This window comes from Argopecten irradians, chromosome 3 (assembly GCF_041381155.1).
Source record: "Argopecten irradians isolate NY chromosome 3, Ai_NY, whole genome shotgun sequence".
Taxonomy (NCBI): domain Eukaryota; kingdom Metazoa; phylum Mollusca; class Bivalvia; order Pectinida; family Pectinidae; genus Argopecten; species Argopecten irradians.
In genome coordinates, this window is record NC_091136.1 from 55442336 (window position 1) to 55465078 (window position 22743).

At 35.2% G+C, this 22743-nt stretch overlaps 2 protein-coding genes across 2 annotated transcripts; one reads left to right on the forward strand and one right to left on the reverse strand.

The window, feature by feature from the left end:
* Positions 1-610: 610 nt before the first annotated feature.
* LOC138319746 (protein expanded-like) lies at positions 611-21613 on the reverse strand. Its single transcript, XM_069262881.1, has 13 exons — positions 21451-21613; positions 21137-21310; positions 16512-16602; positions 15586-15665; positions 14417-14496; positions 13915-14101; positions 12121-12345; positions 11804-11875; positions 9518-9689; positions 7786-7983; positions 7526-7624; positions 6412-7262; positions 611-6222 (listed from the first exon to the last, which is right to left on the reverse strand). Exons 2-13 carry the CDS (start codon positions 21230-21232, stop codon positions 5605-5607), a joined length of 2769 nt encoding a protein of 922 aa, XP_069118982.1. The 5' UTR covers positions 21233-21310; positions 21451-21613; the 3' UTR covers positions 611-5604.
* LOC138319745 (involucrin-like) lies at positions 1569-2953 on the forward strand. Its single transcript, XM_069262880.1, has 2 exons — positions 1569-1577; positions 2636-2953. Exons 1-2 carry the CDS (start codon positions 1569-1571, stop codon positions 2951-2953), a joined length of 327 nt encoding a protein of 108 aa, XP_069118981.1.
* Positions 21614-22743: the final 1130 nt, after the last annotated feature.

Here is a 22743-nt window from a genome sequence, read left to right on the forward strand (position 1 = left end):
TAGTGGAACTCCTAACCTTTTTAAAGTGCTATATCATTGAAGCATGCCGACAAAGACACAAAGCAACGCACCCCACCTGGTCACATCATACTGACAACGGGCGAACCAGTCGTCCCACTCCCTTTATGCAGAGCAGGTGCAGAAACTATCACATTTATAGAATATTGTTCGTTGTCTTTCTTGTCGACAAACGTGCGACAAAACTACAAATTATGTGCTCTTTGGAGACAGATTTTCTGACGCGGTATTTCCCCGCAAATAATAAAGTTGTAAGGGTGAATCATTGTTTGAAGAAATGGGTGTAAATTGCTATTGAGATTAAATGACTTGAATAGTTCGATTTTCTATTATCCTTTAGTTGCTAATGTAAGAAGCCAATAAATCATTCATGGAAATATTAGGCAAACCTTTTCACTGTGTTTCTATAAAAGTCAGCAAAACTAACCAGCTTGGGTGTGATATGTTATGATATAGTTCTGTGACGTCAAACTGTACTGTCATAGTAGCAGTATTACACACGTGTCTTCAATATTTATAGTTGAATGGGCCAATTATGTGACGATACTGACTTGATCAGATTTGGATATTAATATCAACACGGAAAACATAATTTATTTTGTAAGTAAATATCTTGGGTCTTTATTGATACTTTCATAACTATACATATCTCATTTATGAAAATATGATATATATATTTTATACCAACAAATAGATGACGTCTGACTAATGGATAAAAAGGTCTATATAACATGATATGAGTAGGACTAAGTTAAACAAGTTATACTAGTAGCATTTATACATATCATGATGCAATACGGAATGATGCTATAGTTGGCTCACTCTACTGGCTCTCACACTCAATATACCTCATACAAAACAGCAAATGTAGAAATAATACATCACATGATTTTACTGCTCAGATCTAAGAATGGATGGACTCTAGTTATCCAAATTTATATTATTGCATACAATGAAAGTTTAATTTCCAAGCACAGTGCTGTAGTTACCCAAACGTTATGTTTTCCCAATACATCCCAGCATTCATACCTATCACCCAGCATTCCCCAAGCATGTCCCATCATACCTTGCACATTACCCAGAAGCCACCCAAATCAATACCACAATATACACGTCATCCGATCATCTTACAAAACAAATGTTTCAATCCTGTCGAAAAAGTTCGAGGAAGAACAGCACTGTGTAAGTTAATGTCACTTTCATATGGAATCAAATATACAAATCACATCATCAAAATATGCCTTAAGATAAATAATTAATGCATATTTTCACAATTAAAATATCAATTTGTGATACAAGTACTGAACAACCCTTATACTCCAAGTTAACGGAGTCAACAAAATGTCAATATTTTCCAATTCATAATAAAATTCAACATATTTCAATACAAAAAATGTAATCAATATCATTACAATTCACCCCAAAGTCCCTAGACTTGCAATCTGTGTGGTTAATGTTTAAACATTTCATCACTTCATGTGTAAACTTAAATAAAACCTATTAAAAGAAATCATGAATGGTTGTGTTACAAATTGAAAAAAGATGTTGTGATGGGAATTGTAAGTATTTGTTCTATGTACAAAATAGGATACAGTGTTAATATCAAGCTGTACATAATGCTGAATACGATACAGGGGAAGCAACTCTTAGTGAGTCATTATTGTCCAATAAACCATTTGTTTGAACCCTTCTACTGTAGACTGTAAAACCGAAATAACAAATACTGACCAGATATATGCTTTCAGCACTACTACAGCCCATTAATCTTAGAAGCTGCACATGTTGACATTCACCATTTGGAAGGGTAGAGTGTAAAGCTCTATCTAGCACTAGTGTGGTTCAGGCTAATAAGTAAGTCTATGGAATGACTACAGCATTACTATACCAGGTTCATCTATTGTCTACATCAAATAGCATGCTCTTGTTAAAATAAAATACTTTACCTAGATTCTCTGTATCTGAATAATTCTCAATATGATTAATAATGATGATGTTATTTCTATTCACTTCACTTTTGATTAATTATAATGAACCAATGGTAGATATATATATATATATATATATATATATAACAATGAGATTGGTGAACATGAAGGTCCTTTATAATCAATATGATGTATTACGGTACCTACATATATACAGTGTATGTTAATACATGTACATATGTACAAAAAGTCTTATTAATATACCTGTACAAACTTTACATGTAAATATATTGTAACAGGTACACAATTTGTTAAAATTCCCAACACATATGTCTCTATTTCACTATTTAAGTTATATTGAATTCTTCAGATTTAGCTTGTAATGTGCAACTAAAATCCAATAAATATATCACCCTGAGCAAGTTTACAATAGTGTTGTTCTATTTACATATCTACATGCCTTTCCATACGTTTAAAACTAACAAGTACACAACTGTATCCACAACCAACATCCTTCACTACCCACACTTTCAAAGTGCTAAAGGTGTAGACAATTTCAAAAAATATGATAAGACCTTGTTACGGCAAACTTTGAAAATCTTTGTAAAAGAATTTCAGAGTTCAGAAACATATCTAAAACTTATTCAAGGGGACATTTTAGATTTCCACATTCTACGAAAAAACTCACACAGAAAGAACTTCCTGTTCAAGAGCCAACACAGACAGAACTTCCTGTTAAAGAGCTCCCACAGACAGAACTTTCTGTTAAAGAACTCCCACAGACAGAACTTTCTGTTAAAGAGCTCCAACAAACAGAACTTCCTGTTAAAGAACTCCCACATACAGAGCTTCCTAATAAAAAGCTCCTACAGACAGAACTTCCAGTTAAAGAGCTCCCACTGACAGAACTTTCTGTAAAACAACTCCCACAGACAGAACTTCCTGTTAAAGAGCTTCCACAGACAGAACATCCTGTTAAAGAGCTACCACAGACAGGAGTTTCTGTTTAAGAGCTTCCACAGACAGAACTTCCTGTTAAAGAGCTCTCACAGACAGAACTTCCTGTTAAAAAGCTCCAACAGACATAATTTCCTGTTAAAGAACTCCTTCAGACAGAACTTCCTATTAAAAATATCCTACAAACAGAACTTCCTGTTTAAGAGCTCCCTTAGACAGAACTTCCTGTTAAAGCGCTCCCATGGCCATAGACAGAATGTGCTGTTGAAGAGCTCCCAACCGAGAGAATTATCTGTTCAAAAGTTCTGACAGAATTTTCTGTTCTACAGATTAAACCGCTCCAACAAACTAGGAACCATTGGTTTAAGCTATAAGTTACAAACTTAATTTTAATTGATGATGCAATAAATATAAATCAAAATATTTTGTTCATTATTGTGCACTTTGGCAGTGTGATAAACCATTTACCAAGCCATACACCATACACAAGATCATACATACATCAAAACATGTACAGTTACTCACAGGAAATATATAAAATATAAGTATATATATATATATTGCACTATACTATAAGAGAATGTGACCAATGATTTATCTCAAGGCCTTTATCCTCGGGATGTATCAAATACAATCCCTCAAAACATCAACATCTGTCAAGTTGCTCATAGCTACATAAAACACACATGCTGTACACATCCCTTTATACTGGTAATACATCCATTTAATGAAAATTATTTCTATGTTATATATATATAATATAAAATTATGTAATGCCTGTTTTTTAAATAAAAAACAAGTAGAAATACCTCCTACTAAAAAGTGTTTCCCCTTATTGCATTCCCTTATAATTCATCTAACACAATATCATCACCATTCTTTAAAATGTTAAAAGTTAAAATTTTTCCTCTTTTGGAAACAGTAATAAAAAACAAATATGCATTTCAATTCCTAATGCAAATTAAAGAATAATTTTAATTTAAAGTATAAAGACAAAACAATTGTCAAATTTGCTTGCTTTGATAAAACACAAACAAACATGTGTATCACATAAAAACTTTCCAATATAAACAAGCAAATACAAATAGTGTTAAATATGTGATCTAAATACAAGCTTTTGAATCATGTTTCTGTTCAAAAATTGGGGCATCATATAACTACGATTTTTTAAATATAAAATCTTTAGGTGGGAATTAAATATACAAAACAAATGCATATCAAATTGGTGAAAAAATAATATCAATATAGTTTATATCACAATCCGACTTTTAATATAACAGAAACCAGTTATATATTGCACTGGTATGTTATATGGGAAAATGCTTAAAATAGTACACGTAAAATGGCAAGGAAAATTATAGAAGTACATAGTAGAATTATATTTCAATGAATATGTGAAAATTGAAAATAAAGGTCTACCTACAAAAGGATATTAAATACATCTGAATTTGTAAATATGAGCCAGGGCTCCTAAACACCAAGTACCCTATGGGAATATTTCTGTAGAATATCTGTTAAGCCAAAATTTATCATTCATCTGAGTCATTATAATTAGTTCATCTAAAAGTTATCCAAATCCATGTACATAATTTGTATTTGAGATGAAAAAAACACAGGGTATCTTATTAAATTAGTAAGCTCCTGATATAACTGACTTGCCATGCATTACTCCACAGAATTAGATTAAAATAGTACAATCAGCCTGCCAGTTATACTCTAGCCTATTCATTTTGTTATATCATTGCTTAATTTCTGACAAACACCGATGTCGAAAATAAAATGAAATTGTCATCTTTTAAAAAAAAACCAATCTTAATAAAATGTGACCGACAAATACTAATGTGACAGTTGACATATACAGTACAAACTATGCGTTATTTAACACAGTGGACAACATACACCCAAAGTAGGACACAACATGTACAGGACATCTTAAATCAAATGACAGCATGCACTAATTATATAAATTCATCTTTATCTCTTTTCATACAAAAATAGATGATGAATTTTGCAGATGGATTCCACAAATAAATCTTCAAAACCAGAAGAGAATTTAAGTATAAAAATATGAGTGCTTATTTTTCATCAGAAATGCCATCCAAATCGTAGATATACTAATTAAGCACCAACTGTCGTCAAAAGTCTCAACGTCACTTGAGTGTGAAGTTCTTAATAAGTGAAATCTAACAATAAGAGAGACTATTCAGAATTCTATCTACTGAATGTAGTTTATGTCAAACAACTAATTTTATTTTGACTTACAACTAAACTTTTGAAAAATGTATCAATCAAGAAACCAATAACAGAAATATGAAAAAGAGGAAATGATTTGGCTGGTACATGAAATCACAAATACTGATGTAAAAATAGAGTATGTGCCATATATTTGTCATATATGGGAACAAAAACTTAATCTGAACAAAAGACACTGGCATCTAAATTTTTTGGAAGAATATATGATAAAATATTGGCAGGATTCATCTAAAGAGGTGAAACGATTACCACTATAGTACTGGTAGAACATAAAACTCATTTTGATTTTCAAAACCAGATAGAATACCATCTGCTTTATATATATCAGAAAGATTGTATTCAATAACAAAAGAGGTATTTATATTAGAGGGAACAAAAACATAAAATGTCTAAAAACTCAACAAAGTTCGAAAAAAAAAAAAAAAAAAAAACCAAGCAAAAACTTTCACTGTCATGCAATGCCGATGGTTTCTTTCAGAGGCTTTTGGCTGATATTTCTATCATTAGAGTTATGCCCCCTTCCACTGGAGATTTTTGGTGGAATCATATGCTGGGTTGCAATGAGTTCAGGTGAGTATCTATGTAGTACACCCTGTCTAAACGGAATACCATGTGATATAGCATGAGTCCAGGAAGCATTTGCAATCTCTGTCAAGTCACCGATATTCTGTGGTACACTACGGTGGTTGTCAACAGAGGCTGCCGGGTAACCATTCAAGGCCAACTGTGCATCCAAGTCAAAACTTTCACTATGCCAACTGAATGGTCGATTGGAGTGCGATGATACCATTGTGCTACTAGGATAACATGACGAAAGTCTCCTAGGGTCAAGGTCATTTGACAACCTGAGCGAGATTCGAGAATCCGTTGACTGTAATGTAGAGGCATCATATGATCCACTGTTCGTACTCATTAAACTTTTGTCCTTGCACAAGGCCATCATTAGTGGTATTGCCACCATATTTTGTCCTAGAATTTTCTCTTTCAGTTCTGGATGTAAGGTTTCTTTTTTCTTGTTACCTGATCTCTGCTGTGGAAGACTTTCAGACAGTGATGTATCTGGAGAAGACTGAAACAGAAATGCATCTAATAAGAACATACTCTTCTGTTTTTATCAGACTATTAAGACAGATTGAGAACACTGAAGAAGGAAACATTCTGATGATGTTTTACCAATATTGCATGTTAGTTCCCCCCTTCCAAGAATTTGAGATATAGACATGTACTAGTATCTTGATTTGCAGAGTAAAATACATACCTCTAGATCATCATCCAAGTTTGTTTCCATATATCGCCTTGGTTCAGCCAGCGGTTGAGATACTTGATGATCAGGACCTAAGTTTAACATAGCACTTGTCTCTAGTACAGGGGACACATCTGACAAATTACCACGACTTGAAGAGTCTGCAAACATTGGCGGTGGGGCAAAAAGTTCATGTGCTTGAAGTGTCATCTCACTGTCCTCTATATAGGCAGCACCGGAATCTAGATTTGGGGGTATGAGGTTAGATCTTTGTACCCTGTGAGGATGTCCAGCCTCTAATCCCGATTGTTGATAAGAAGCAGCTAGATTCACATTGCCAGAAAACATGTCCATCATCTGGTCACTGAGGCCAGAATCCAGCTGTAGATGAGGCAGCTGGCTATCACTAGTGTGAATCTGGAGTTGGCCCAGTGTGCCTTTGAAGCTGTCAGCACGACTAGTGCTACGGCTGACTGGTTGTGAGTAAGATATGCGCTCAGGAGGTGGGGCCCCACCACTAGATGTTGGTGTGTGTGCATGGGCCATATAAAGAGGAACTGTCCTCGGACTGTACTGGGTAGGATGAACGTGTTGCTGAGACATTCTTCTATACACCTCTCCCCCTGTTGGAGGATAGTCCAAATCTGACTGATGTCCAGTTAAAGGGAATGCACCAACAGATGAGGACCCTGGTGATCTCTTGTCTGTTCCATGTTTGGAGGAAGGTGAGAGCTGTTTGGGGCGGGCTACGGATGGAGAATGGTCCCCAGATTTAGTACCACCTGGTCGCCCTACTGAGGCAGATTTGTACAATTCTGTAGGCCTCATCTCCAATACAGGACTTCCATTCTTGTTTGATTTGTAGTCTGAAAATCGAAAACAATTTCTATAGATTTTTAAGAACAAATCCACATCCAATTTTTGCTTTTTTCTTTTGAAAATGCAGCTATAGCAAGATATCAGTCTTAAATTTAATAGAACTATGTTTTTACATGACAGAATGGCTTAGTAAGCAGATGTAGAATCACTTAGAGTACTTACTTTGTGTAGTGTACTAGTAGATGTACTTAAAAAAGTGAACCTAGTTACACCAAGACTTACTTGGCAGAGTGGATACGGCAACGCCATCACGTGGTGCCATTGAATATTTTGGAGCGAGATTGACTAGGTGGTGTAAGGCGGCTCAGTGGTCTCGGGGGACAGTCTATTAGTATCTCTCTTGTTGGATCTGTACAGAATACAAATACACACGAAATTAATGATCTTATTAATTACCAATAGATATGACTAAAGGGTATCTGACCTAATTAGAGTGAATGCCCAAATAAGGGAGCTCTATATTTTGTCCCATAGTTATTTCTTACAAGTAATAACAAAGCACAGCATTACCATCTTCGCCCTCAAAACTGATGGTCATCTTGTCACTGGCAATACCCGATGTGGTATTGGAGCTGGCATCACTAATGACAGAGTAGCGTGGATTGGACGACTTGCTGGCAGGTGACAAGCTCCCCCGAAACGAGCCTCCATTAGCCATGTAGTCCTTTGTGTCACTGTAAATGTAGGCCTCATTGTACCGCTTCTTGTCTGTAACAATAAATAACTAAGGTGATGTATCTACTGAAAATGAATTAACAACCAGACATATAGACTAATAAAATCTGTTACCTGTAAGTGAACGAGATCGGGTTATCTCTGTCGGGCTAAGATTTTGTAACATCCCAACCTCGGCTAACGCCTCGGTTGGGATTATGTTACAAAATCTTAGCCCTCGACTGAGATAACCCGATCTCGATCACTTAAAGGTAATAGATTTTTTTTCTCGCGCCTCTAAGATATAACAAAACCCATCTATATACGCGTTCCGAATGTAAAACTATCCCGTCATGGGCCTCCTGGTTCAAAGCCGATTAACCATTACATCTGCGCTTCGATTTGGCAATCATTCCGCATAAAACTATAGTTCGATTATATCAAAGACAAACGATGATCAATCGGTACATACTGTTTCATAATTAAAAACAACAACCAAACAATGCATGGTAAATCACTGAATGCACATATTTCTAATAATATTGACTATCTGACGCTTGTGACGTCACCGGTTCAAGAGTTTGACGTCACATGCGCGGACTGTTACATGAATGGCGTAAAATTCCGCCAAAATTCGCGTAAAGGTACCAGACAGATCGGACGAGATAGAAAAATCTAGCACCGGGTATCATGTGAGATTTCCCTGTCCGAGGTGCGAGAATGATCTTTATTAGGGGTGCTGCGGTTTACCATTATATTGGTATATTGCAAAACGATGTGATATCGCAATACAAATGTGATGTATCCAGTATTTGGGCAATACATACAACACTTTTATTTAATGCTATTACTGTGTGTTATGTGATATTTTTGGTTTCTATCTTGTCCGTTTCAAGTTTTGCCTACTTTCGATTTCACGTTTCTGAGAATTTTTGACTGACTGACGTCTGTGTCACTTGAGTGTTTGTAAGCCGGTGTGCCATTGTGACAATGACAAACTGACATATTAACATTGAGCAAAGAACCTCTAATACTGAAAAGTGCTCACAAGCATAATAGGTACAGGTAAATCAAAACAGAGAACAATGGGAAAGTGGGGGTATAGGGTTGGAAAGGTGTGTATTTTTTCAATCAGCCTGTCTTTTTGTTCGAGGTTAAGAAGCATGCAGTAATTAATTTTTTAATTATTTTTTCTCTTTGTGAACCCTGCAATATACAACAATGTGCCTTTTAAATTTAAAATATGAAAGTATGAAAGTGGATATGACGAATGGATCCCCTCCTGTGTGAGGGCAACTTAATGTATCATTTCCCTCCGATATGAAATAAAATCTTTTTTTTTTTTCCAAAAAAAAAAAAAAAAAAAAGAAGCATGCAGTAAGTCAGTTATTGCATGATTTCTCGTCACTCGGGACTTATTACCCCTTCGCTTCGCTCGGGAATAATAAATCCCTTATTACTCGAAGGCCATGCAATAACCTTTACTTGCAATACATCAACACAAATTTGCAATATATCGCAACATGCTTTTACTGTATAGTGGCACCCCTAATCTTTATGGAGACTCTATAAACAAAATCTGTTTTACCTTCTGCATCCAGGTGTTGTATTTCCATGAGTTTGGACTGAATGGCCATCTGAAACATGTGTGTGGTGCGACAGATGTACAGTAAGTACTTAGATGTATTATCACAGTCAGTGTAGTAGGTAAACTTCCGCCCTGCAGGGTTCCCTACCCATCGTACCTCAAACTTCTTTTTCTGCAACAGAACGAACATGGTACATAAATTTGTGTATAGATAAATAAGTAAATGAATTTATTTTCAACTAAAAATGAATATTCTGTAACCTATTTTAAGTGAAATGATTACAATTATTTGAATTTTCAAAATCCTTGAGGTACTAAATAGTTCACATAGTCCAGTAAAAATACGAAAAATAGAGGCCTAACCTCCAAATAATTGCAACAAAATTTGTTTTCTGCTTTTTGGGTTGGAGGATCTTAGTATTTTACCATGAAAAAAGTCGCCAAAAATCATATGTTCGGAAAGTTGTTTTTTCAACACCCGAAAAATAAGAAAATATATAGAAATTGCACTTTTGACCACATTTAAAGTACTATATCTGCTATTTTTGCAATACTTGAAATATGAAATCGGGTACATGTATATAGTAAGACAAACTTTAGGTAAGTACAAATAAGTTGAAATGATACAATAATTTCAGTCAATCCAAGAAATAAAGAAGGATGAAAACGACTCAAAACCTTTTGAATTTAGCTAGAATTACCGTTTTTGTTCTTTTTAGATGCAAACATTTATAAAATCTTACCCTGAACTATATCAGTTTATGTTTTATGCCGTAAAGAATTACATTTTCTTTGATATTAATGCATGATCGATAATACATTAGCTAGAAAAAACCTAAATATTAACATGTCAATTTGACTGATCGTGCCAATTTGAAGTGGTTTTTTTTGGCAAAACACCCATTTTGGTGGCTAATATTTCGGAAAATAAAAAAGCAAATGCTTCAAAATATCATATATCCTTTTTCGTATATTTTGTTCTTGTTATTTTTATCATTTGTTGTAAAAACGGTAAAAATATGCACATCTTATTTAGTAGTAAAAACTTTCAATCACGTTAATTTGGCTGAATACCAAAATATGTCTAAGTCAATAAATCTGCAATACAAAAATCTTAATTTTTCGAATATGCTTTATTCGTTTGTCATAAAATTTTGCCAGTAAATAAATCAGAACTGTGATGATTTTCAGCTATAAAATTGAACTTGAACTTTTATTTTATTCCTTTATCTCATTGAAAATTATATAACCCCCATCCAGTTCCATTATGGAAAAATGAAAAACTGACCTATGCAAATATTTGATCAAAAAGAAACTTCAATCTCACTTTATAAAGAGCACTCCATTATGGTGGTAATATCTGCCAAAGGATTTTGCAATCTGATTAGTCACAAAACAGATATTCACATTTTTGATATTTCAACTTAAGGACTTAGCCAATTAGAGAAGTTTAGTCAAATTGGCACTAAATGAGGATTTGATCGACCTCACGTCTTTTATATTTGGGGATATCTTGATATAGTAGTCTCTTTTAGGTGAGTATAGCCTACAAAGAATCTGAATTAATAACTATCTAAACACTTGAGACGATACTTAATGAATAATCCTTGAATGAAAGAGACATATTATTCAATTTGGACTTCAAAATGTCCTTGGAAAAGGCCAAAAGACCAACTTTGAGCAACCATATTATCTCAGGTAGTGAAAATGTTTTACTTTTAAAGCCTTTTATCAACAAGTTTTATTTAAAAAGATTCCACCAAAATGAGTATCAATGGTATAGTTGATAATAATTTTTTTTTATCTTAACAATCCAACAAAAGCATATTTGGCTGTTGGAAGGACATAATTATGCAATTTTCATGCTGTCATACTTTTTCCCTGTGTTGATTTCAACTTATGTTTTTGGCAATCTGTTCTGTCCTTATAACGTTCTTGCCATACAGTAATTTTATAGTATCTCATGATAACCATGTAGGTTTATACATTTGGCTTCAAAGTTGGCAAATTATGCAAATATTCCTAATTTTCTAATTTTTTAGGGGTCAAGAAAAACACTTTCCCAAATTTTTATTTGTGGCGACTTTTTTTCTTGTATAAAACAAAGTCAGATATGTATGAAAAACAAAGAAAAAATTTTGTTGCAATTATTTTTGGGTAACACCCTATCTTTACTGGACTAACAGTGTTGCAATGGAATGAAAGATATGAAATCCTCATAGGTACACCTTCATTAAGTTCTTGTTGACATGGACATTAACATTAGTAAGCAATAACTGAACTTACATCAAAATATAATTTCCCTATGTCTGGCCATAGGAAAGTAGAAATCAAGTCTTTCAAATGGCCTTCAAGTTCCTGAAACAAACAAAAGTTATTTTACATCAGTTTCTACATCCAAAATAAACATGTCTTAGATATATCTATTATTGAACAGCTAAACTTTCTTTTACTATCAATAAACACAATGAAATATTCTACAACATAGTTCATATACCAGGTAATTTTGAATGAATCATTCTGTCCTCACAATCAGTGATTATATCTATAATAGCAGTAACATTTGTTTTTCATCGCATAGATCAAAGTGAACTATTCTTTACCTCATAAATCTCTATGCCGCGTGCACAGATTCCGAGCCAGGCATTCCACCGTTTGTCTGTTTTCCTTTTCCGCAGGCGGTAGAAGTGGAGATTGTGAGCGGCTGGAGACAAGGATGCCTCCTTGATGAAGCGCAGTTTGGCCTCTGACTTGGTCAGATTTTGCAGATCTTGGTGTATCAGTGGAGTATTTTTTTGTATGTAGGAACTGCCTCGCTGCTGTATCATCTGAAATTAATAAACAGGCATTTTGTATCTAGATTAATGATATCATTATCTTTTTTTATAAGCAAATTCTTTTACCATGATTCCTTCAAGATAAGGATTGTTTTAAGAAAATATCTCTCTTTAAAGTTATCCTGCTGATTGTATTAGTATCCCATTATGAAATATAAAATTGTACTAATCTGGTACTGTAATGCCATTCTCTTACAGCCGTGCTACCCCAACTGAGAAAGACGCGTGTATATAAACCCCTACCGCTCTACCGATGACTTGTATCGATGTATTGAATGTGTGTACTGTAGCCGTGTTATTTATAGACTCAAGTACTGTCGCCAAATCCACAGGTAAATTGGTACTGGATGCTACGCTCCGGCCTCTCATCCAGCTTGTTAGCTTGAATGGCTAGTTAGCTTAACCGATCTATATATCATCAACAATGCGTCTGTATCTACTTAAAAACAAAACAAATATTCTTCAAATTGCATCAATATTTACTTGACTAGTATGTCTTTACTTTATATATTTTGACAAATCTTCATATTTTTGGTAAAATTGCATATGAAACTCTTTATAGAACTGCCATGTGTCCCGGCTGCAGGCCGTATGCAAAAAGTCAAAACACACGTGGGATTTATAAGATGGGTCCTAAACTGTCCTATATTTAGGATAGTTCAATAAGTGGTTTGTAATATGATGACAGCAAAACTAACAAGCTACAAGGTAAGTGGCATTTTTAACCGTACTGTTATATATAATTAGCCATCAGCTTGGATCTGGTTACCTACAAAATGTAGCGAGTTCACTCACAATGTGATTATTGCAAGCCAACATGTCTGCTATCCGATTGCTCTTTAAAGTTTGTTAATGATCTAAAACACACTAATAACTTATTGTGGCAATTTTACATAACTAGAGTATAATATTTTCAAATAGTTCTGATAACTATTCATGAGTAATATCTCCAGACATTGATGTGTATGGAGTGCAGCGGACTGTAAATGTTTTTGACATGTTCTGCAAGATATATTTCACTGTTTCAGTTACGTTGGCCAATAAAAGAAAACAAATACAATGCAATTAAATTATGTTATTTCTTCTAAATACAACACTTCTTTGTGGAAGTTGTCAAGCATTTATTGTGAATATTTTGCAATGAAATTACCACCTTTATAACATTGAATTTGTGGTTCCCCGGACATCATTTTCCCAAAAAATTTTAAATAAGCAAAATAAACCGATAGTAGATTTTTTTCAGCCCTAAGAATAAATACATGTGCAAAGTACACTGGTGTGTAAGTTACACAAGTTTTTACGGTATTTGTAACAATTACGATTGGGTTTGGTACAGCTAATATAGCCAGAGCGCCCGTGATTTACCTGTGGATTGGCGACAGTACTCATGTCTATAAATAATTAGCTACACTCATTCAATACATCAATACAAGTCAGTGGTAAAGCAGTAGGGGTTTATATACATGCATCATTCTCAGTTGGGGTAGCACAGCTGTAATGGTATCAGAAGAATATGAATTAAGTTGAGGTGACTCATCATACCAGTTTTTCAAGACTTACCCAAGCAGGGAAGTATTCTCGGGGATCAAAATAGGTATCGCCATGCCTCTCTGGGTGGTAGTTCCCAAAGTCTGCCTGTAGGGCAAATGAAGCAATTTGGAAACAACGCTCCTCAGTACAGACATGGTCGTATTGGAGGATGTTTTCTCTCAACTGTAGATAGTACAGGTGTCTTGTCACATTCTCCCTGTAAAACGTACAAAATAATGTAAATCTCTATTTTCAAAGCATAGCTCACATTTATAGTCCAAATGCTTAAAAAGAAGGCGTAGTTGTGCATGAACAGATTATATGATGGCAAAATGATAAATATCAGGCTAATTTCAGATATTATTTGGGTATGCCATGACGAGAAAGCTGTAGTCTCTACCAAATAACCAATGGCCTCGATCAATTGAGCCAATGAAGCATGTAACGTCAGCTGATCATGAGTGACAGAGACAATTTCTTATGTATTTGACTTAATCCTTTCACACCTCACCAAGGTGACAGCAGGACTTACCTCAAAAGCACAACTTGGTCAACGTAAAACTGGACTTTAAAGTACACTGTAAACACTGGCTGTCCCGCAGCATCAAAACCCTGAAATAGAATGTATGTATTATTATTCTATTTGGGTGATCGGGCGGTGTAGTGGTGGAGCCGAGCCCCTCGCCTTTCACCTAGCAGACCGGGGTTCGATCCCCGGCACGGACGTGAAAAGGTTAGGGGTCACCTGCCCAATCACGTGGGTTTTCTCCGGGCACTCCGGTTTCCTGCCACACTAAGATCACCTTGGGCCAGTCATGGAAAATTTGTTCGTAGGATTCAATGGCCATCTCATATGGATAATTCTGACAACATTTGACTAAGTTTCTATTATAAATGACCAAATAATATTCCAAAATGTGTTCTCACTATATAAACTATAGTTATCTTAGCCCCCTCCCCAGGGGGAAACCTGAGACCCCAGGGTCATATAATTCACAATTTTTGTAGAGGCCTTGAGACCTTTCTATCTATGAAGAGTATTTGATTCTGCCACATCTGTGAGTGGAGAAGAAGATTTTTGAAATTTTAGTCTATTCTACCTCCTTTTGGCCCCTCCCACAGCCCCCTTGGGGATGGGGGTCATATAATTCACAATTTTGATTGGCCTTATGCCTTCAAAGGTTTGTGTAAAATTTCATTGAAATTGCTTCAGTAGTTTTTGAGAAGAAGTCGAAAATGTAAATTGTTTACTACACACAATGGACGACGTAAGACGACGGACAAAAGGCGATTAGAATAGGTCACTTGAGACTTCAGGTGACCTAAAAAAAACATAGATATACTGAGTAATTGTATAATATCAAGGTGTACCTTTTTCTTGATTTATCAACAAAATTTTGTGGAAATGAAAAGCAGTTTAACTTCATTTGCTCAAACTTTTATAACTATACTATACTGCTTTTTAAATTTGAAAACATTTTGTTGGTGGTTCCAATAATTCCTTTCACTAAATAATGATCTGGACCATTAGGTATACGTACTAAACTTGAATGCTTGGCTAACTGATCTTGAGTTAGTTGATTGTGTTGTGATATTGTGGTGTTTAGAACCACCAGTTCCCACCCACACCAGTATCTATAGGTATATCATCAAACACTTCAAATAGATAGCTTAATGACTTTAATGAAGTGTAATAGCTACCTCTCCATGACCCGACTTCCACGACTTTGGTGCTTGTTTATGAATCTTCTCCTCCAGGGTGACAAATTGGTATTCACTGTCTGTAAATACATAAAACTCAAAGTAATGGCATTCCTCAAATCTAGTCATGTATAATACCTAAAATATCAATAGACAAAATGTTTTATCTGCAACAGTGCATGAAATTACCATAAAGAGTATTTAATATTGATCAGTGCTAGTTCCTCACTAATAAAAACTCTTATCATCAGCGATCCATTGCGACAGAAGGAAAATGTCTTAAGGAATTTAAATCCAACACAAGATACACAAATGATTGTCAAATTTAGACTTTGAGCCACCTGGCTTCAATGTTATTAAAATAAACTTATTTCTAAATCACCACACCGACAAAATTATTTTTCAGACTGATAATATTGAATGACAATGATAAAAGAATTGATATCTCTTTATTTTCTAATAGTTACATTCAAAAGAATTTAATTTATTCACTTTATTATCATTTTCATAATTTTTCAAGCATTTTGAAATTATAATGTCTAAAAATTTTTAATGCATTTTTTCATTAATGTCTTCCTTTCAAATTTTAAACATGCCACACAGTGCATCCTGAAACTGGTACAATAATACTGGGTGGTAATTGTGTTTATTCCAACCAAACCAACATATATCAGAGCAATGATTCAGAGAGCATACATCTGTCATCTTAGTTAAGTAGACAGATATACCTGGCTCATCCTGGTTCTGTTGCTAAACGCTTCCCATAAAACCATCTCACCGACATTCTCAGCCAGTAATAGTGGTTCCCACACTCATTACAATTCCTCACAAAAATAAACACATTTTGTTGCAGACTGGAATATGTGAGGATCATGATGAGTTAATTAAAACCAACTTATGCACAGACATAACAAATAATGATATACCTTTTTTCTGCGCCAGTCCAAAATATTCTGTCTCACGCAGATTAAGGTAACCCGTCACTTGATTGAACACATCCTGGAATTTTGATTTTACCTGAAATAAAAAAGCAGAACTACTATATGTATTAACCCAATGATTTTAGACAATGGAAGACTCCTATGAAGGAAATTTTATAATACTAATGTAAACTATTGTGTGGCAAAGCTAATGTACAGCGAGTTTGACACAAAGAAAAACAGCACTTTACATTGCGTTAAGCTAACTTTAACAAGAGGCCCAGAGGGCCTGTATCGCTCACCTGGTTTGTCATGTTCTGAATACAGGTTCATTGTTTCTTTTCTGAAGGAATTTGAATATTTACCTCTTATTTCCCTATTGGGTCCCGCCCCTCCTGCCCCCGGGGGGTCAGAGCCAAAATCTATACAAGTTCTGTTCCCCTTCCCCCAAGGATATTTGTGGCCAAATTTGGTTACAATCCATGCAGAACTCTAGGACAAGTAGCAATTTATAGGATTTACCTCTATTTCCCCTATTGGGCCCCGCCCCTCCTGCCCCCAGGGGATCAGAGCCAAAATTTATACAAGTTCTTTCCCCCTTCGCCCAAGCATGATTGTGGCCAAATTTGGTTACAATCCATGCAGAACTCTAGGACAAGTAGCGATTTATAGGATTTACCTCTATTTTCCCTATTGGGCCCCGCCCCTCCTGCCCCCGGGGGGTCAGAGCGAAAATTTATACAAGTTCTTTCCCCCTTCCCAAAGGATATTTGTGGCCAAATTTGGTTACAATCCATGCAGAACTCTAGGACAAGTAGCGATTTATAGGATTTACCTCTATTTCCCCTATTGGGCCCCGCCCCTCCTGCCCCCGGGGGGTCAGAGCCAAAATTTATACAAGTTCTGTTCCCCTTCCCCCAAGGATGTTTGTGGCCAAATTTGGTTACAATCCATGCAGAACTCTAGGACAAGTAGCGATTTATAGGATTTACCTCTATTTCCCCTATTGGGCCCCGCCCCTCCTGCCCCCAGGGGGTCAAAGCCAAAATTTACACAAGTTCTGTTCCCCTTCCCCCAAGGATGTTTGTGGCCAAATTTGGTTACAATCCATGCAGAACTCTATGACTAGTAGCGATTTAAAGAAAATGTTGACGGACGGACGGACGACGGACGACGCGCCATGACATAAGCTCACCGGCCCTTCGGGCCAGGTGAGCTAAAAATCAGCTGTATTTTCATATCATAGTATGTAGAGATATTCAATGATGGCATACAGAAACATTATTTTAAGCCCTTAAAAAAATCAGATTATGAAAATATTATAACAGCCATTATATTATAATTATGAAATTATTTTGTCATTTAATTGTTAGCCTTGAATAATTAAGGGTTTTAAAACTATATTTTTTCTATTTTATGTGGCCCACTTAGAAATGTCGAAGGCTTTATGTACTGGTTGTAGAGCTATAACCGTTTGCCCCACTGCAGTGATACACGAACATGTGATTGCTATTAACCGCATATTTGCGTGAAGGATTTAATTATGTTTAGTGTTACACTCAGTTATCTGCCTGGGTCTGGAACCATCTGTTGGCTTATTATACAAAATCTACAAATTATCTACAACAATTACCAAAGGCAAGTCCATACATCATGTCAATGTATAGTTATAATTCATCACAACAGCTATCAAAGAATGACACGCATCAAACCCTGGCTAAAGTGAATGAACCAACATACTTCCACTTCACAATAGATAAGACTTAAAAAAAAAAGAACTGGTATAAATCTTAATTTTATTTTAACAGCTGATGCATTTTGAGCTTAGTTATATGTTCTCTGAAGACAATGATAATAACATTTTGACATTGCTGTTAAATATGCAAACATAAGGCATATTGTATTTAAGTAGGAATTTCCCTTGGTGTTAAACTTCTTACATTTTATACTAATAAAGTAACAAATATACTTTTTACATTCTAACCTGACATGGAAACAAATTAACTATGTATACCTATTTAAATCCTGAAATGGTTTCAGTTATATATGACTGTGTGAATTTGTATTTGATTACCTTCCAAATGCAATTCTGTCATTCATGTATTGGGACATGTCCCAATAGATGTACAGAAATTACATATGGCTAACATACTACTGTATATCAATTCATCAGTATAGATCTTACATATACTGCATATCAATTCTTCAAGTGAACACTCCACGGATGTGTCACATTAAAACAATGTATTACCACTGACTTAACTATACAAACTAACTCAGTGACATTTTATTTGACCTTTGTTTTATTATTACCTTTACTTATAATTGAGTCTCTCCATACAATCATGAAGTTGACATGCATTTTCTTAGTTACTTTATTTTATTCACAAAAATCAATAGTTATACCACTTAAATGTATCTAATCAACGAGTTTCCAAAAGATAAACATAATAGATAAAGCTTCTCATCAAATTCTCCACAGAGTAAGATTCCAAATGTTTAACAAGGAATCCTATTTCTGTCTTAATGTATTTTTGGGAACAATAAAACGTCACTTAATGAAATATTGAGAAAAGACGTTTAAAACCAAACTCTGATTTTGTGTTATGTCTAACTGTAGTGCTTTGTCAAGAATGACTAGATTGAGAAGTTGGTGCCTCCATTCTGTAATCAGCTCAGGAGGTGTTAAAGTCGACTTCAAACTGTGCAGGTGTGAAAATAGACTTGAAGCTTTCCTTTTTCTGTATTTGCCATCTCCCCAGATAGCAGGGAGGGGTCCGTGTAATTTTACTGCTCAGAGAATTTCTCAGTCAGTGTTAATTTTACAGATTTCCAATTATTTCTAGTGTTTAAAAGTACATGTGTACTCAAGTAAAAACAGAAGGCTTCTATCTGTTGAACATACAAGCCATGAATGAGTCATCGGAATAACTCTCTGAAGTCTCTTAGGTGGGGAAACAGATACCTGTATAGCAAGGAACGCTCTCACCCAGTGGTTGTGATCACCATAGTGTTCGGGTGGGGGGAGGGGGTAGGGAGAGGGGATTGGTATGTGGGTGGGGGGTTATTGGGATGGGGTTGTTTAATTATAACAGTAATGATGATAAAAAGTCAACCCTTAATTAATCAAACATTTTTATTAATAGTTGAACCTCTGTAACTGATGCTTTCCTAATTGATATATTGTTAAATTGGTCTGACCAATCATTTTACACCTACACACTTAACTTGAATGTAATGTAGTTATTTTCAGTTTCATCACAGCTGCACCAATGCAATTTCAAGTTAACCAGGTTTGTTCCCTGCTACTTTCAACACGAAATATACCCAGTTACAATATACGTAATACAGCGCAGTAGTCTTCTAAATTTCATCTAATACATTAGAAGAGACAGTTTTTGTTCTCTTGGACTATATGTTATATAGAACAATGTGTTTGAAAATAAAAGATTGTCTGAACAATGACCAGGAAGTTTCTCAGTTACAAAATATTATACTTAAGTATTACATATCAATGTACAATAAGAACATGACATTGTACTGTGTATGTACTGGTTAGTACGTATACCACTATACTGTCAACCCAAGGCAACTGTGAATTAGTAATTTGGTCTGTAGAAATTCATACTGTCAACACCGGGCCACTGTGAATTAGTAATTTGGTCTGTAGAAATTCATACTGTCAACCCCGGGCCACTGTGAATTAGTAATTGGGTCTGTAGAAATTCATACTGTCAACGCAGGGCCACTGTATGTGAATAAGTGTTTGGGTCTGTAGAAATTCAGAGTCAGCCAGGGTCACTGTGAATTAGTGATTTGGTCTGAAGAAATTCATACTGTCAACACCGGGCCACTGTGAATTAGTAATAAGGTCTGTAGAAATTCATACTGTCAACCCAGGGCCACTGTGAATTAAGTAATTGGGTCTGTAGAAATTCATACAGTCAACCCAGGGCCACTGTGAATTAGTAATTGGGTCTGTAGAAATTCATACAGTCAACCCAGGGCCACTGTGAATTAGTAATTGGGTCTGTAGAATTTCATACTGTCAACCTAGGGCCACTGAGAATTAGTAATTGGGTCTGTAGAAATTCATACCGTCAACCCAGGACCACTGTAAATTAGTAATTGGGTCTGTAAAAAATTCATACTGTCAACCCAGGGCCACTGAGAATTAGTAATTGGGTCTGTAGAAATTCATACCGTCAACCCAGGACCACTGTGAATTAGTAATTGGGTCTGTAGAAATTCATACTGTCAACCCAGGGCCACTGTGAATTAGTAATTGGGTCTGTAGAAATGTCCTACAGAATCTCAAATATTGGAATAAAAAATCGATCTTATTACAAAAACGGCAGATTACATCAATATAATACATTTTATAAATCAATATTCTATAATCTTTGTATGAATCAGTATAAAAAAAATTCACTGATATCTGTTACAAATTGACATGCACCATATGGAACTGTGTACGATATTATTGCTTATATTTATCACAATGTCGTTAACCCTATACAACCATGCATATCAGTATATGTCACTTGACATTTACAAGTTGATTAATGAAATGACGAAATACACCAAGCACATCAGCTGATCAATGAAGCCTTGAAAATACTCATACTTACATCAACGTAGACTTGTATATGTTCCTTGTCCAACAAAATCACGTTGACCACTTTGCGCTTCTTACAGGAGGCATGTGCCAGACTGAGGGAAGACATGGTCCTCCCTACTTACACAGTGGACACGCCACACAGCGATGATCGGTGAGACCACAGAAGGCTACAGGGGCATCCATCCTGCATGTACAAAAAAAAAATGAAATTAAATCTCAATGTCCTCAAATTTTCAAAGTATGATAAATATTCCAACACAAAACCAAACCTTTATTTTCTAATATCACATTTGATTGACAGTTATTTATAACTAAAGTATATACCTCCCATGAGCAAATTGACATTTTTGATTACGATAAAGTCCAGGTATTGCTATGAAGTGACTGTATAGATCTGATGTCACACTTGATGGTGTATACCTTCACTAAGAACAACCATCTCTTTCAGTATACAGCCAACCTTTGCTCCCTCTGCTGTACATACAAATGTGAAGTAGTGGAATTTCCCAGTCAACAGAGGTAAGAGCATGACAAGCCACAGTAACAACAGACATTACGGCAGTGATGCATTCCCAACAATAACTGTACAGTTGTGTGGAGTAAACAGATTCTGTACATTGACATCTATCAAACACATTCCCAACAATAATTGTACAGTTGTGTGGAGTAAACAGATTCTGTACATTGAAATCTATCAAACACATTCTCAACAATAATTGTACAGTTGTGTGGAGTAAACAGATTCTGTACATTGACATCTATCAAACACATTGTCACACACATCTAGCATAACTGTACAGTTGTGTGGAATAAACAGATTTTGTACATTGACATCTATCAAACACATTCTCAACAATAACTGTACAGTTGTGTGGAATAAACAGATTCTGTACATTGACATCTATCAAACACATTCTCAACAATAATTGTACAGTTGTGTGGAGTAAACAGATTCTGTACATTGACATCTATCAAACACATTCTCAACAATAATTGTACAGTTGTGTGGAATAAACAGATTCTGTACATTGACATCTATCAAACACATTGTCAACAATAATTGTACAGTTGTGTGGAGTAAACAGATTCTGTACATTGACATCTATCAAACACATTCTCAACAATAATTGTACAGTTGTGTGGAGTAAACAGATTCTGTACATTGACATCTATCAAACACATTGTCACACACATCTAGCATAACTGTACAGTTGTGTGGAATAAACAGATTCTGTACATTGACATCTATCAAACACATTGTCAACAATAATTGTACAGTTGTGTGGAATAAACAGATTCTGTACATTGACATCTATCAAACACATTGTCAACAATAATTGTACAGTTGTGTGGAGTAAACAGATTCTGTACATTGACATCTATCAAACACATTGTCACACACATCTAGCATAACTGTACAGTTGTGTGGAATAAACAGATTCTGTACATTGACATCTATCAAACACATTCTCAACAATAACTGTACAGTTGTGTGGAGTAAACAGATTTTGTACATTGACATCTATCAAACACATTCTCAACAATAATTGTACAGTTTTGTGGAGTAAACAGATTCTGTACATTGACATCTATCAAACACATTGTCAACAATAATTG